Below are 15,291 nucleotides of genomic sequence, written 5' to 3'. Positions count from 1 at the left end.
CTTTCTGTTTGCAGATCCACGCCCTCCAGCATGCGTATGATGGTCTCTGCCGAACAGAAGGAGTCTCGGCCCTGCCATACTTCTTAATCAAATATGATAATGATGTGGTGCTGGTTTCCCTCCTTAAACACTACAGTGATTTCTTCCAAGGTCAAAGGACAAAGGTCAGAGAAACTGTCTGTTACCAGGTTAAAAAAAAAAGTGCATGCTACCAGTGATCACTATAAAATTGAAACTCAGGTGGATTTCTTCAGCGTTGACAGGGTGTTCTGGAGCCTAGTTTCTTTATCTCTATCCTCTCCCCCACTGAGACTTGACTCAGCCCTCCCTGCAGATCTTCCCACAATGCCTCACTTAGCATTAGTGCTTGGGTTATCTCCCTTCTCTCCTGGTTTAGTTCTCATCAAGCTTTAGTTTCTGGTCCTTGCTAGTGCTCTAGCCAGGACCTCCTGTCCCCTGCTGGGCACCAGGGGTTCCCTTGCTTCTGCTCTGCAAGTACCACCTTAGAATAGTCTTCCTGGCACTGCTGGCCATTGTCTCATGCCTAGGCCAAAAGCCCAGTGTTGTCTTCCTTTTGGCTAAAGCTGCCTCTCCTGCCTGTACGTCCAGTATTCTCATAAATCTGGGAAGCCCAGTGATTTTCACCATCCCTTCTTGCCAGCCCAGTGTACCTGAGACACTTTCTGGGTGTGTATTTCCCTAATGTTGTATCATTGTCCCAAAGCATATTCTAACCTGTGGAAACGCCTTGTCTTAGTTACTTTTCTCTTCTTGTTGAGACAACATACCTGTCTCCCAAAGTTAAAGGAGAAAAGACTTATTTAGCTCATAGTTTGTAGAAGTTTCAGTCACTCATCAGCTGACTTTATGGTGGCACATGGCAGAAGGGCAACAGTTCATGGCACCCACAAGAGAGCAAAAGCAATAAGAGAGACAAGGCTCTTTGTGTCTCTTATATTGTATGCAGCCTACCTGTCCTAGGGCAGGTATAGCACTCATACCCATAATCCCAGCTTTGAATCATGAATCTGTCACAAACTCTAGATTCAGCCACCTATGAAAAGCCTGCCCCCATGACTGGACTTTGTGGCTTTGTGGGGACATCTAGACACAAACCATAACACCCATGCAACTCTCTTTCCTTAGTGAAATTCTTCCCCGACCCAAATCGTTGTCATGGGCTGGCTTGTGTGCTCAGTCCCCAGCTGACTCGATGCTCTTAGTCTCCAGACTCACTCACAGGCCCTGGCCTCATCTGGTCCTTTTGTTCTGTATTAGACCGGAAGCTGCTAGAGGGCATTGCTCGTGTCATATCTTCTCTGACCATCATGTCTGACACCTGTCTGAGGCCCTCAGAATTCTTTAGGATGAATGAAACAGTACTATAAATATCTTTTAGAAGGGATCAGATTCAATCTCAACTATACAGATTATGCAAATTAAAAGTAAGCAATGAGTAGTATGAAGTTGAGAAATCAGGTGGAATAATATCCCTAATTGTGTAAATACATCAGAACTGAGAAAGTCCTTGAACTGGTAGAGAATTGAACCTAGCATTTTTTTTCTTTATCCGTTTGTTTGGTGTTGGGGATCAACTCTAGGCCATTGTGAATGCTAAGCAGGTACCTCTTCCACTGAACTATACTTTCAGTCAGAATGTCTTTTTGAGACACTTTTTTGTTTTTTGTTGTTGGGTTTTTTTGTTTTTTTGGTACTGGGGATCGAGCTCACGACCTTATGCTTACCAGGCAAGCCCTTGAGCCACTGAGCTAAATCCCCAGCTCCTCTTTTTGTTTTTTAAAACAGATTCTAGATGTGTATCCCAGGGTGGCCTGGAACTTGAGCAAGTCCTATCCCAGCCTCCTGAGTGCTGGGATTATAGGTGTGCACCACCATGCCCAGTCCATCTTGTCCATCCGTCTATCTTTTTATCCTTCCTAACTTCCTAACCTCCTTTCCTTCCATTCCCTTCTCTTCCCTCCCTTTCTGTCTCTCTCTCTTTCTTTCTGTATCAGGGATCAAACTTACAGCCTTGTGCTTGCCAGGCAGACACTGTGCTGCTGAGGTACATCCCTGGCCCACCATGCCCAGTTCTGAGGCACAAAGTTTTTAATCAAAGCATTAGATTTTTAAACCAAAGAGTGAAGATTTAGTTTTTATTAAAGTCCTTTTTTTCTCCTCCAGATGATACTGTAGAACGGCAGCTGTATCAGTAGCACTCAGACCAGAACTATTGGTAAAGTCCAGGGTGCAGCAGCAGGTAGCCCAGAGTCAGGGAGAGCACAGTAAAAAACTCTCCTCCCGTAAAGTGCTCTACTAAAATAATAAAAGTTTCCAGAGAACTGTACACTTTGAAAAAGGCTTTCAAAACGGACTCATTTGTTTTGTCATGATTCTGTGAAGTACATGGAACAGCGTCTGCGCGTTCTGCCTCAAGAGAGTGAGGCAGGAAGTCCTGTGGTCCCTGTGTTTCCTGCCTTCCCATGTTCACATCGCTTGACTTTAGGGATGCAGCGTAGACCTTGATGTGTCATCCAGCATTGCTGCTTGGCAGCTCTGTGACCTGGTGAAGGAAGGCCCATACCATCCCTCTCTCCTTTTGTACTTTTTCCATGAAGTGGGGGCAGTAGTACCCCCAGACTCAGATCTGTGCTGATGAAACCTGCTTGGTGATTGAGGTGTTCGGATGAGGAGATGCCTGGTATCACCACTTTTTTCTCCCCCGGGACAGCCAAACAAATCTTGGTCTCCTCTGCAGCATTTGCAGGAAGTGATCTGACCCTGAGGCCCTGCTGCCTGCCTGGGCCTCGAGTCTCCCTTCTCTTGGCAGAGTGGCAGAGGCATACCTATGCTTAGGCCTCAGGAAAGCTGGCAATTCCTGCAGATGTGTTAGGAGCCTTCTTACAGGCTGGAAACTGAGGTACCTATTCTGAGAACCTAATGTCCCACAGAGGAGGTGACACCCTGACTGGTGGGACGTTAACAAGCTGATGCAACTGATTTTATGGCTGTTTGTCCATGCCCTGAGTATTCTAGAGCGCACAGCAGAGGCTATGCATTTTGGCAGCCCCGCTGGGCTTCCCAGGCTTCCATGCTATGGTCCTGAATGTTTCCTGTATCCCCTCTACTGCCATGTGAATCTGACTGTTTACAGCCTCCCTCTTCTGGAACCTTCTCAGGTCCTGTTGACGTCTGGCTGTGGTCAAGACTAGGGTTCTGCCCATCACCCATCTCATCTCCTGACAGTCTTCAAGGCGCAGATGCCACGTGTTGTCCCCCATCTCTGCCCCACACAGATCTTTCTGTCTCTGGCTTGTGCCCTACCCATCTGTCTGGTTCCTCGCTCCAAGAAGCACCAGCCAGGTCTTTGCTCCCTCTCATCTACCTCTCCTGGGCTCAGGTCTGGCCACTTTTCTGGCACCATTGAGCTAGAAGGATATTTCTGGTTTGTGGACCCAGCTGCCCATGTCCTTGGCAATCTGTAGTCAACTTTAGCACAGCAGCCATGATGCCTGTTGAATTTACCAGTGCTGGCCATTGCAGGGTCGTGTCATGTGACTGTGAACTCTTTCTGTCCAAGAGAGCTTATTGGGGAGCAGGGTTTGAACTAGAAGCCATAGAAATGACTTCCATGAAACTGGAGACCTGGAAGCTATTCCTGCTCTTCTTGCGTTACCTAGATTCATTCTGTAGCGTAATTCCAGCTTCTCTGTAGTCTCACCTTTTGGCTTCTCCTTGAAGGTTCTTTGCTCTTTCTCCTAGAACAGGCACTCTTTCCAGTGATTGGTTCCACCCTTGTGTTCTGGCTTCCTGTCTCACTTTACCTCTAGAGAAAGGTTTATTGTACCTGTTATGGACTCTGTAGTACTGTGGAGCTCTTTTTTATTGAGTTTCCTTAAGGCATTTGTAATTTTACATTTTCTTAGGTGATTTTTGACTAAAATTCTTTCCTTCTATTTAAGAGTAAAACCCAGGAGGGAGGTGTCCTACCTGTGGCTTCCTGCCATTGTGCAATCCCTTAGTGTCCAGCTCATGTGTGAAGTACAGCAAAAGAATGAATTCAGGCAGGAGGGCGTTGCCTTGAGGGCTGAGGAAGCCCTAGCCCCTCTGCAAGTCCTGGGCAGCTCTGATAGGGCTAGTTATAGTCAAGGGTCTCTTCGGCACAAATGGTCTGCTCTGATTGAGGTCACCTCTTTGACTAGGGCCTCCCTAGATTGTCCCTCAGAGCGTCTGTCCAGTGAGTCACAGAAGTGGTCCTTGGGCTTTGGGAAACAGAATACATGGCAGGTATGGGATCTGTGGTGGGTACCACAGAGCTGTGATTCTTCATTTGAGCCTGGCTAGTGTAGCTGCATCACCCTTCAGCTGACTTGGAGGGCTCAAGGGAAATTTTTGCAGATGAAGTTCTTAGGTTAAAGACCACATATGTGCAGTACAGCAGCAGCGACAGCAGGTGGCATGGAGCAGAGCAGAGCCCAAGAGCACAAGCGCCACCTGTGTCTTTATCATACAATTCTTATATAGGTTGTTACCTCATATTTACATTTTTACATGCTATTCTCATTGGTGCGGATGTAGTGGTCCACTGCTAAGTCATGGTTACATAACTTTATCCCACTGTGTGCTCATGCTAGACAGCCAGGTCACATCCTCAGGTGCCCTGAGCTTAGAAGCAGTCTGAGTGGTTCCCCATAGCACTTCTTTGAGAATTTGTGGAAGCAGCAGTTGCTCACTGCAGAAAATCTGCATCTTTCCCCACCTCCAGACCTAATGCCATAAAACTCCATGGGCATCAGAGACAATTCTGGGGTCCTTTCTTGGTCCCCCGTCTGGAGGAAAATGAAGGGAAAGACAGCATTTGGCCTGCCTGGGAAGAATGCTTCTTGGGCTGGGACCTGCCCGAGGCCTCTGTCCCCTCATCCTGGCCTTGCAGAGAGCTAGGAGGTGAAGTTTTGCTCACACATTATAATTGTTCCCACTGTGTCTTAGAATAAATCAGATACTTTTCAAAGGAGACTTTCCTTCGGATTTACTTCAGTCTTAAGTTATTCCATAAAAATAAATATTTGAGGCCCCAAGCAATGAAGCTGACTTTCTTGACCAAAGAAAGGTAGCCTTTCTTGCTTTTTTTGGTTTTCAGAGATCTTGAAGAAATGAGGAGTGGTCCACCTTTAGAGAAGCCCTCCTGGGATTGGCAGGATTGGCAGGATTGGCAGGTCAGCGCCCAGTGCTGTGAGGAAGATTTTCCAGTCCATTAGTGCTTCAGTCTGTCTTTAGTCAGCTCAGGGTGTCCATGTCTACTTTCCTCTCATTTCTGGATGATCTGTGTTTGGTAACATGACTGCTTAATGCCACACTTCTTTATGACTTACAGTTCACAGGACAGGTTGTGACATTATGTCTGACATTATGTCTCAGCATGCATATTTATGTCTTTGCATGCACGTGTGTACACACACAAGCTTTCACAAAATACAGTAGTACTTTTCTTAATTCTCTTTATCTTCTGGAATAATACGAGTTGTGACACACTAAGTGATTTGGATCACAAACAGCTTGTCCCTTGAAGTTTGGAAGATTCAGTATTACCCATGAGTGACCATTTTGTGACTACTAAGGACATTTAAATTGTGAACTTACACAGGTGGACCATAGAGACTCACTTAGTCAGACTTAGGAATGAATCCATCTTATGAAAGTTCTCCCACAATGGAACTCATTTCTACGTCAGAGACCTATTGTACTGGCCCATAAATGAACTCACTTATCTTGGTTCAATGTATTAGTTTATTTCTACCTGTATCTGTCTATTTTTAAAATCTCATAAAGTTCTTTAGCTATTAAGTTTCAGGACTTTTAAGTGAACTTTTTATGTATTTCTTTATAATGTTTTTCTATGCATTTTTAAAATACTAAAATTATACTGTATGAGAATCAAATCAAATTTCTCCACAAGTTCAACTTTTTACCGAACCATTGGATTTGATTTGGTTCTTGTCCAGTCAGTTTGTGATAGACTTGTGGAAAGAATTAAGCTCATGAGCCAAGATACCACTGTATTAATGCAGCCAATTATAATAATATTGCACTCATCATTTTGCATGGATATATAATAGTGTATTTAATGAAGGTTTTGGGGGATGGAACCCAGGGCCTCACACATGATAGGCAAGTGCTCTGAGCCACACCCCAGCCCTAGTTCTTGACCTTGCAGGTTTTTTTTAATGCTTTTACTCTTAGGAGCTTACTTTCCTTCCCCAAATTACCTCCTGTAGGGCTGGGGATTTAGCTCAGTGGCATAAGTGCCTGCCTTGCAAGCGTGCAGTCGTGAGCTTGATCCCTGGTATTGATAAAAAAAAAAAAATCACCTCCTGTATTTTGCATTGTTTTCATAGAAGCCATTTCTAGGTAAAAAAAATTACTAGGTTAAAGAACTGAACATTTTGTGGTTGTTTTTTGTTGTTTCACTGGCACTGGGGGTTGAACCCAGGGCTTTGTGTATGCCAGGGAACTGTGCCCTGCCACTGGACTATATCCCCACCCCTTATTTTTTATATTGAGGCAGAGTCTCATAGGTTGCCTCAGCCAGCCTCAAATTTGTAATATTCTGACCCTGGACTCTCATTTTCAGGGGAAGGGGCACCTTAATTTGTAGTGTATGCTTATTTCTATGGTGTCACCCTTTTCATGTGGCAAGTTTCAAGCTGCCCATGTAAAGACACAGAATTGGCTATTGCAACCTGCATGCCAATATATCTAGCAACCTTCGCCACCAAGCTCTGCCAGTTTCCTTCTGCCAGCTGAGTGTCCCTACAGCATGAAGTGTTCACATTGTCACATATTCGGAAAGCTGTTGGTTCCACTTACTGCTAAGAGTGACCATGTTACACGCAGCCCACCCCACTGCCAATCTTCAGGAAGCCTTGCCTCTCCTCCTTTCCTCAGAGCAGCTTGGAAGATTGGATGTCTGGGGACTATTTTGTGCTATCAGCACCTGAGCCTGCCACCCTGGAGCTGTCACATCTGCATGCAGAGCAGCGGCAAAGGAGCCGCTGTTTCTCTGCCACGAGTTGGCTCTTCCTTGGCTTCGTGGCCCCTTGCATCTTGACAGACAGTGCAACCTTGAAAGGCATTCAGTACCTGGAATTTTCCCCTTTGTACTTTTAAAATGTGTAACCTCCTGGGTTTACTTCCTGTATATCAAGTGTTTGGCTGAAGAATGACAGCACCAGTCAGATAAGCTCCTTACATGGAGAGCTGTGGAAAACCCTCTGGCTGAGGACACCCAGCCAACAGCTTTGCTCTTTCCTTTTTCAGCAGATTTCTTGGTGGGCTGTATCCAGGTCATGACTGTGCTGTTCCAATAAGCTGTGTGCTGTTTGCCAAGTAGAATGGATTGGTTTTTAAGTCTTCACAGCAGTGTGGGTTTCCGCCAGTTATGTCTTACTTCCTTCTGCTGATTAGTACTGTAAAAAAAGGGGATATGCCCAAGTTCACACAATTAATCTGCACCAAAGCCAATTTTAGAATCCAGAATTCCTAGCCAGTATTTATTTCTGATTCAGTGTCTGTCTGTCTGTTGTTTGAGAAAGGTTTCCACAATACAGTCCAGGATGCCTTGAACTCACTATGTAACCCAGGCTGGCCTCAAACTCAAAGAAATCCTGCTGCCTCGGGTTCCTTAATGCTGGGATTACAGGTGTGCACCACCACACCTGACTGGTTTCATTTTTTAAAAATCTGTTTATGGCCAGCTATGGTGGTGCACACATGTAATTCCAGTACTTGAGAGGCTGAGGTGGGAGATCTCCATGAGTTCGAGGCCACCCCAGATCACATAGTGGGTTCAAGGCCAGCCTGGAATACATTCTATCTCCAAAAAAAAAAAAAGCAAGATTCTATCTCCAAAAAAAAAAATTTTTTTTTTTTTTTTTTTTTTTTTTTTTGTTACTCAGTAATACTTACTCTGATTTACCTGGTGTTGTCCTGATTGGCATAACTATTTGATTTTCCTGAGTTCCTAAGGTACTTAGAGGTTTTGGAGTCACTCTTGAATCATCAAGGAAAAGTGATGGTGTTCAGCGTGCAGCATCTGTCAGACACACTCTGGCATTCGTCCTGCACTGCCTGCAGCCGGTGCTCTGTAGGCATTATCCTAGGAGGAGAATTTGTTCCCTTGCAGCATTTTCAGGCTGACCAGCCTCTGTGGCTCAGTGATAAATTCCTTCCTGAGCTCATTTCTGCCTGTAGCTCATCTTGGGTCAGGTTGTTCTAAAAACCTTATTCCTGGCCTTTTCTGTTCAAAAAGATTTCTTACTCCTTCTTAGCCCTATTGACAGTGTACTAAGTATGAGAAATATGCTTGTTCTTTGAAGCTGGGCATCCTCTTGTGGCATCCAACACCTAAATCTCCATAATAATGTAGATAGTGCTTGGCCTCAGCTCTGCATTTGCTGCTGCTAGAACTCCAGGCCCAGAGTGTATTTGCAAGGCCCCCTCCTTTCCCTGCCTACTGCAAAATAATAACCCTGAAGCTGAAGATAGATAACTGTCTGATGGCAACTAGAACTGCACAAAGAGACCACTGAAGGTACTACCAAAGTCTGTGTGTTGTTGCCATAGTTACCATTTGTCAAGCCTTAGCAGTCTGTACTAAGTGCAGGTGAGAATTACCTGATCAACAAGGAAATTGGGACATGGAGAGGTTAAGTAAAGTGCCAAGGTTCACTTGACAGTGAGTAGTTGAGGACATTCCAGGAGAGTCCCGTGTGACAAGTGAGACTCTGTCTCTCTGTAAGAATGGCATTTTCTAGCCTGGTATTGCCTGGCTCCTTCTAACTAGCTCACTGAGTAGCCTTTAGATATCCAACAGAGCTAAGCTTTTAGGCAGTTTCTGTTATCTTGTGACCCATAGGTTTTTTCTTTTAACTATTGTCCAAGATCCTCTGATTCTGGGGCCAAAAGGAACCCTTGGAGATGAAATGATTCAAGGCCATCACTGTGCAGGTGAGGCAGTCCCGTCCCCAGGTTTGCAGTTAGCTGCAGAGTGAGAACGCAAACATGCTGAGCTGGGCCAGTGTCCTTTGCACCATACTGCCCACTCCCTTAACACAGGCCATCCCAATACTGCCAGAGCAGAGAAGCAGCCTTCTCCCTGGTCCTTGCTGAGCAGAGAGTGTTAAAGGTAGCAGTTCTAGCCACTTGGCAGACTGAGGTAGGAGGATCATGAGTACCACATCAGCCTGGGCAGCTTAGCGAGACCACAAAACGAAACAAAACACAAAACTAAAGTCCTAAGTACTTTGATGATTTAAAGGAATGAAGTTGAGATCAGTGATGTTTTTATACAGTGCAAGTGGTCTGGTAGGTACTATCTTTTCAGATTTTATTAGGGGAACCTAATAAAAAGATGCTCCTGGTAGATAGGTGGCAGCACCCAGCCAGGCCGAGAGAGCTCGGGGAGGATGACTCATTAATTCAAGGGAAGTGCTGGAGTGGGAGCTTGCTCCCGTCTTCTTGCTGTCACAGGTGTCTTTCAGGCCATTCTCTCGCCCTTCCTCTCGAGGATCCCAGGGTTGCATGCTTGCCATGTTGAGAATGCTCAGAGGGAAGCCAAGGTGACTTGCCAGGTGCTGCACCATGGTTTTGCGTGGAAGCTCAGGTCTGCATCCCCAGACACCACCTTGCCCCTCTCACTGCCTGCAGGGTTCCTGCCCTGATGTTCACATATCAGGCCAGAGGAACTGACCAGTTCTGTCATCCACTCAGCAGATTTGCTAGGTGTCAGGGATGGAAAAGGGAATCTACTAGAACAGCCAGAGACGCAGATTGGAAGGCCTCAGCATTTCTCCTTTTTTGGACACTATTCTCTTCCTGTTGTCATTTTTCTAATATCAATAATTTCTTATGGTTGTTGAACATATTTAATATTGTAGTGTTTCCTTTTTATTTCCTGTCCCCTTTTGAAGTGCATTTATTTTTGGTATTAGGAATTGAACTCATGACCTTGTGCTTGCCAGGCAGGTGCCATGCTGCCAAGCTACATCCCCAGACCCGAAAGTGCATTTTATAATGTATCATGCCCTTCGGTCAAGAAAACACAGTCAAATAATCATACTGAAAACCAGAGGGTGCAATGAGCTCTCTTGAAGCAAGTGCTCCTTTTCTCCTCAGACCTCAGGGAGCTGGCACTGAGCTGAGAGGGTGCCCAAAGATTCCTGGGGATGTTCACAAAACACAATCAACTGGGGACCGAACACACAGGGGTACAGAGATGCAAGTTCAATCCTTGTAACCCAGTGATTCCCTCTGCCTTAACCTCCCAAGTGCTGGAATTACAGGCATGTGCTCAGGGGATCTTTTAAAATAAGGAAGGCAAGTGGGGCAGGGGCACGACTCAGTGGTAGAGGCTTGCCTAGGATATGCAGGCCCTGGGATCCAGCCCCATCTGATTCGTCAGAATCTCTGGAGTGGATGCAGACAGCAGTGGGTTTAAGGCTCCCAGGTGCTGCCCAGAAGCATTCCAATTAGAGATGGTGGAGGATGGAGCGGTGCTTCTGAAAGTTGCAGGGCAGAGTAGTCGCCTGGTTCTTGGTAAAGTGCAGACTGATGCAGCAGGTGGAGGAGGAGGCCTGAGACTTCTTGTCCTGAAGGTCAGGAGGGGAAGAAGAGCTTGAGACTCACATCCAACAGACCCCTAAGGGTGCAGGTGCTGCTATGGGTGGACCCAGTTTTAAGGAGCTGGGGGGAGGGGATGGCATAGAGGCAATCCAGGGTTTTGAGGTAAGGAAAATAGCCCCAGACATTTTTCTCTTTTATTTACAAGACCGCCTTCTATAATACTTCCCAAGTCAGACCCGAGAGCCAATCCAGTTGTGTCAGAGCTGCTCTGGGTCTCACTACAGACCCAGATTGCCCGAGTTTCTGGCAGCACTGCACACCGGCAGGGCTCCCCAGGACGAATTTGCCTTGTTCTATCCTCACTAGCTGGGAATGGCCCTTGCTCTTTTCTCCTGATCAGATAGAACAGTTGCAGCCTGCAGGGTTTGGCTCACAAAGATTGAGAGTAGCATTCTGTGTATCCTGAGTAAGCTTGTTCTTAAAGATCCCCAGATGCTAATGATGTTTGTCTCCCTGTAGAAATCTCAGCTGAAGGTATCTGTATTTCCTAAAGAGATAGCCATAGATAATGCAATAGTAAAACTCATTTTCTGAGCTTTATTAAACACAGATAAAGACTGAATTGACCTCCAAAAGGAAACAAAATGTTTTGTTTGTTGTAAACAAAAAGTTTACAACATGAGAGATAAAAAGCAATATTTGTAGTATGATCCCATTTTTGTTTAAGAATTGTAACAAAATATGTTTATTCAACAAATAAAATTATGAGTGGTTATACGTAAGATGTTAATAGTGGTGTTATTAACCTCTATTAATATGATGGGGTTATTGATATTCTTTATCTTTTTTTCCCCCGGTCCTAAATATTTCTTAAGCTCCTACTTTGTGACACACTATCCCAAGCATTGTAGGAACTATATGGAAGAGAATGGGCTGATTCCATCCTATAAAACCAACTAGATCTACAGAAAATAAAAGTATTTCAGTTGCATTTTCATGCCTGCTCTATGCCTATGAAGGAAACTTGGTGGCTTTGGACCAGTGTTCTCTCCATGCTCCTCTCCTTCATCCCTCCCATCCATCCATCCATCCATCCATCCACCCACCCACCGCTGTTTTTATCACTCAGCAAGTACTCACTAAAGTACCTTCTGTATGCCTGTGAACTGATCACAGAGGATGGCTCTTTAATGTTGTCACCTTCCATTACCCTAGTACATTTGTCAGAACTAAGAAGCCAGCATCAGTGCATTGCTCATAATGCCTTACTTGACTACTGTTTTCCCAGTAACATCTCTTTCCTGTCCAGGAGCCATTCCAGGATGCCATACTGCAGTTTCTTGTCACATCCTTTGTCTCCTCTGTTCTGTCAGTTTCTCATACTGTTTTGTTTCTGATGACTTTGATAGTTCTGAGGAGGATTGGTGGTTATTCTTGTAGATCATCCCTAAATTTGTGTTTTCCTGTGATCAGATTATGGATATGAGTTTTTGGACTTAATACACTGGGGGAGAGTACACTTGTCATCACTTGCTGTCAGGGTATTCTTGGTTATGTACAGGTGCATGCAGAGTTGGCCATGTTTCCCCACTGTAAAGTAAGTCCCCAAATCCAGCCTGCCTCTAGAAGGAAGAGTAAATTACTCTCCTGAAGTGGGCAGTGTCTTCAGGCTGGTTTGCAAGTCTTTGAATATGATTTGTTTCTTTATTTTCACTTGTTTATTGATCCTCCTATATCAGTGTGGATGTTTATTTAGTGCTGTGGGTTCTAACCCAGTACTGTGCTATTTATTTCACTGCTCTGATTGCTACAGCCTTGGCTAGGGAACATTCTTCAGCTGGCTCCTCTGTCCATGGTGTGCCCTTGTCCTTTGTTTTTGAACACTTCTTTATTTTCTGGTACTAGATGTTCCAGGCTTGTCTTGTGTTTTCTGTGCCCAGCTCTAGAATTAGCCATAGGTACGCGGTGCCCTGATTCCTCTTATTGTAGAGTGATATTTAGAAATCAAGATCTGATGTGTTTGTGGTCTTTTGAGAAAAAAGAGACAAAAATCCCCCACAGCATCATGTGTACTGTGTACAAAGATCTGTGGAAGTTGGGAGGACAGAGTGACTCCTGCCACCAAGATACATCCTTGTTGAAGAGGTGGTACTCAAGTCGGGTAGGGCTTTTCAGAGGGAAGCCGGGGGAGTGAGGGGAGTGAGTATGTCAATTGTATCAGGGTGCCCATCTTTTGATTTGACCTCATCATAGACTCATAGTGGCAGTGATCCTCTTTAACTTTCTCATCATTGCTGAGTGAGTGATTTTCACAGCCTCTGTCTCTTTACAAGAGGATTTCTTCTGTGTATGACCTGACGGAGGACCCTCCCTCACCCTCTATCCTTCTCCTGAGTGGACCTGTTCTCTGCCAGAGCCAATGCCAGGCACAGTGGCCAATGCCTGCTGTCAGAAAGTTCTGTTGTCTAGCATGAGATGCTTGAGTTCTCCTCTCTTCCTTTTAGCAAAGCTCTACCAGGTAACCATGATGTCTAATTCATCATGCTTTGCAGGACAGAATAAAGCAGTGGGCAGGAAGCGAGAGCAATGTCTGTACTGTGACCCTGACCTACTGCTTGATTCACTCAGAAAGCCTTCTCTATTCACAGATAACAGTTGGTGTCTATGACCCCTGTAACCTAGCCCAGTACCCTGGATGGCCTTTGAGGAATTTTTTGGTCCTAGCAGCTTACAGATGGTATTTACGTGTGTGTGTGTGTGTGTGTGTGTGTGTGTGTTTATCTGTGTCTGTTTGCTTGTCTATGCCTGTGTGTTTTTAACTGTGTCTGGTCTGTCTTTATATGTCCCTCTGTTTTCCCAAATGTGTTTTTTGTTTCATTACTGATGTGGAACTAAAAGTAAATCAATAAATCAGCCATAACCCAGTTTCCCTCCATGGCAGGTTCTTAGTCAGGTCTGCTAGGGAGCAAGGATATTATAGACTTTGAGAGGTCAGGCAGCCAACAGTTCAGAAACTAAAATCTGCCAGCCCTCTCTGCAGACATCTGTGTTGCTCTCAGGGAGGGATCTGTTGCTGCCACCCTTGGTTTTTTCCTAACCCTAAATGAATTAAAATAGAGGGATACCTAAAGAGATGTGAACACCATCAGTCATCAAGGAGACAGCGTTAAAATCATAATGAGACACTACTGCTTGCCCGCCAGAGTGACTTAACCCAAGTGATCCTGCCAAGAGTAGCTGCAGACATGGATCATTGGGACCCTGACACACTGCTGCAGAGATGTTTGACAGCGTCTACCAAAGTTAAAAATATTTGCGGCTCAGCAGTTGCACCCAGTTTATTACACACAGAGATGCAGGTGTACATGCAAGCAAAACCCTTCTAGGACGTTTATGGCAGCATTATTCTTAATTAATACATGCTAAGAAAAAAATTCTGTCCATCAGCAGTGGGGTGGAGAATAAACAGTTCCTTATGGCGGGGTGCTGCCCTGCCACCAGTGTATAGGAAGCATTGGCACATGCAGCAGCGTGGATGCATTAAAAACAGGCTGAGTGAAGTAAGATTGACCTGAAAGAATACTATCGCCTGGTTCCATTTACATAACCACAAAGTGGCTGAGGCCATGGGAAACTTAGAGGTGGAAACATAGTTCCTTTGAGAGGGGTATGTAGTGTCTGGGACAGGCCTGTGACCAGGTCCTTTATACTTAGCATTTATGTGCTCTTCCTTAGGCCCTCTTGGCTTTGGGGAAAGTGTTTACTCAGGCACAGAAAGGGAAATAATTCACAGGCTGTCCCTGAAAGAGGAAGGGGCCACAAGAGCTCAGGTCTCACAGGTGCTTTTGTAAGGTCCTAGGGACACTTTTTCCTGTGCCTGAAAGCTTCATTTATCACTATTGTTTCTCTTCAATGTGAGTGCCATATAAAATTCACCTAGAAGGAAGTGACAGCCAAACAGCCCCGAACAGAGGGACGCTTGTGTGGATCTATTCAGAATCTCCAGAAATTGTGTGCATGAGGAGGAACTGGAATGCACTGAATTCTCCGCAGTTATTTTGTGAAGCTCTTACTAGTCTCTTTCTTTTTCTCCTTACAAACATACAATAAAATCTGCACAACCTGCTTCATGACAGGAGCAGCAGCTTCCAGTCTGTCGAAGTCCTTTGCTTTCGTGACCGCACCATGCAGGGGGCCAGAGACATCACGCACAGCATTATCTTTGAAGTGAGGCTCCCAGAAGTGGCCTTCAGCCCAGGTAATGCACTGGTCTCAGAGGACACATGGAACTCTCAGCCAGCAGAAGTCGAGTTGGGGTGACTTCCCTCCACCCTTCATCATGGCAGTGTAGGAAGTCGAGCAGCACTTCTGTCTTGCTGCCCAGGCACACCCCTCCTCACAACAGAGTTGTGCCCCACCATCCATAAAGGCAGGGATTGGTGCTAGGAAGTCTTCAGGCAGCTTTTTTAGTCTTGAGGGTGTTTTGTTTTTGTTTTGTCTTTTTGAGACAGGGTCTCCCTATGTACTCTAGCCTGGCCTTGAACTCATTTTGTAGCCCCAACTAATTTTGAAGTCTTCTGTGATCCTCCTGCCTCAGCCTCTCCTGGATGCTCGAATTGCAGATGGGTGTCATCATACTCAGCAGTTTTGAGGATTTTTTTCCCCTCAGAC

The 15,291-nt window shown here is 45.3% G+C and overlaps 1 protein-coding gene across 15 annotated transcripts in view; it reads left to right on the top strand.

Moving 5' to 3' along the window:
- Atg7 (autophagy related 7) overlaps positions 1-15,291 on the top strand; it is a 298,368-nt gene that overhangs the window by 97,867 nt on the left and 185,210 nt on the right. For all 15 annotated transcript variants that reach the window (XM_063237998.1, XM_023561923.2, XM_003462738.5 and 12 more), the window contains exons 7-9: positions 15-164; positions 13,269-13,357; positions 14,757-14,878. In XM_063237998.1, coding sequence (XP_063094068.1) covers positions 15-164; positions 13,269-13,357; positions 14,757-14,878 — 361 coding nt within the window. The remainder of the gene's footprint in view (positions 1-14; positions 165-13,268; positions 13,358-14,756; positions 14,879-15,291) is intronic.

Source organism: Cavia porcellus, unplaced genomic scaffold (genome assembly GCF_034190915.1).
Source record: "Cavia porcellus strain 051 isolate PalLab524CR breed Dunkin Hartley unplaced genomic scaffold, mCavPor4.1 scaffold_27, whole genome shotgun sequence".
NCBI lineage: Eukaryota > Metazoa > Chordata > Mammalia > Rodentia > Caviidae > Cavia > Cavia porcellus.
This window is presented reverse-complemented; position numbering and strand designations above follow the sequence as displayed.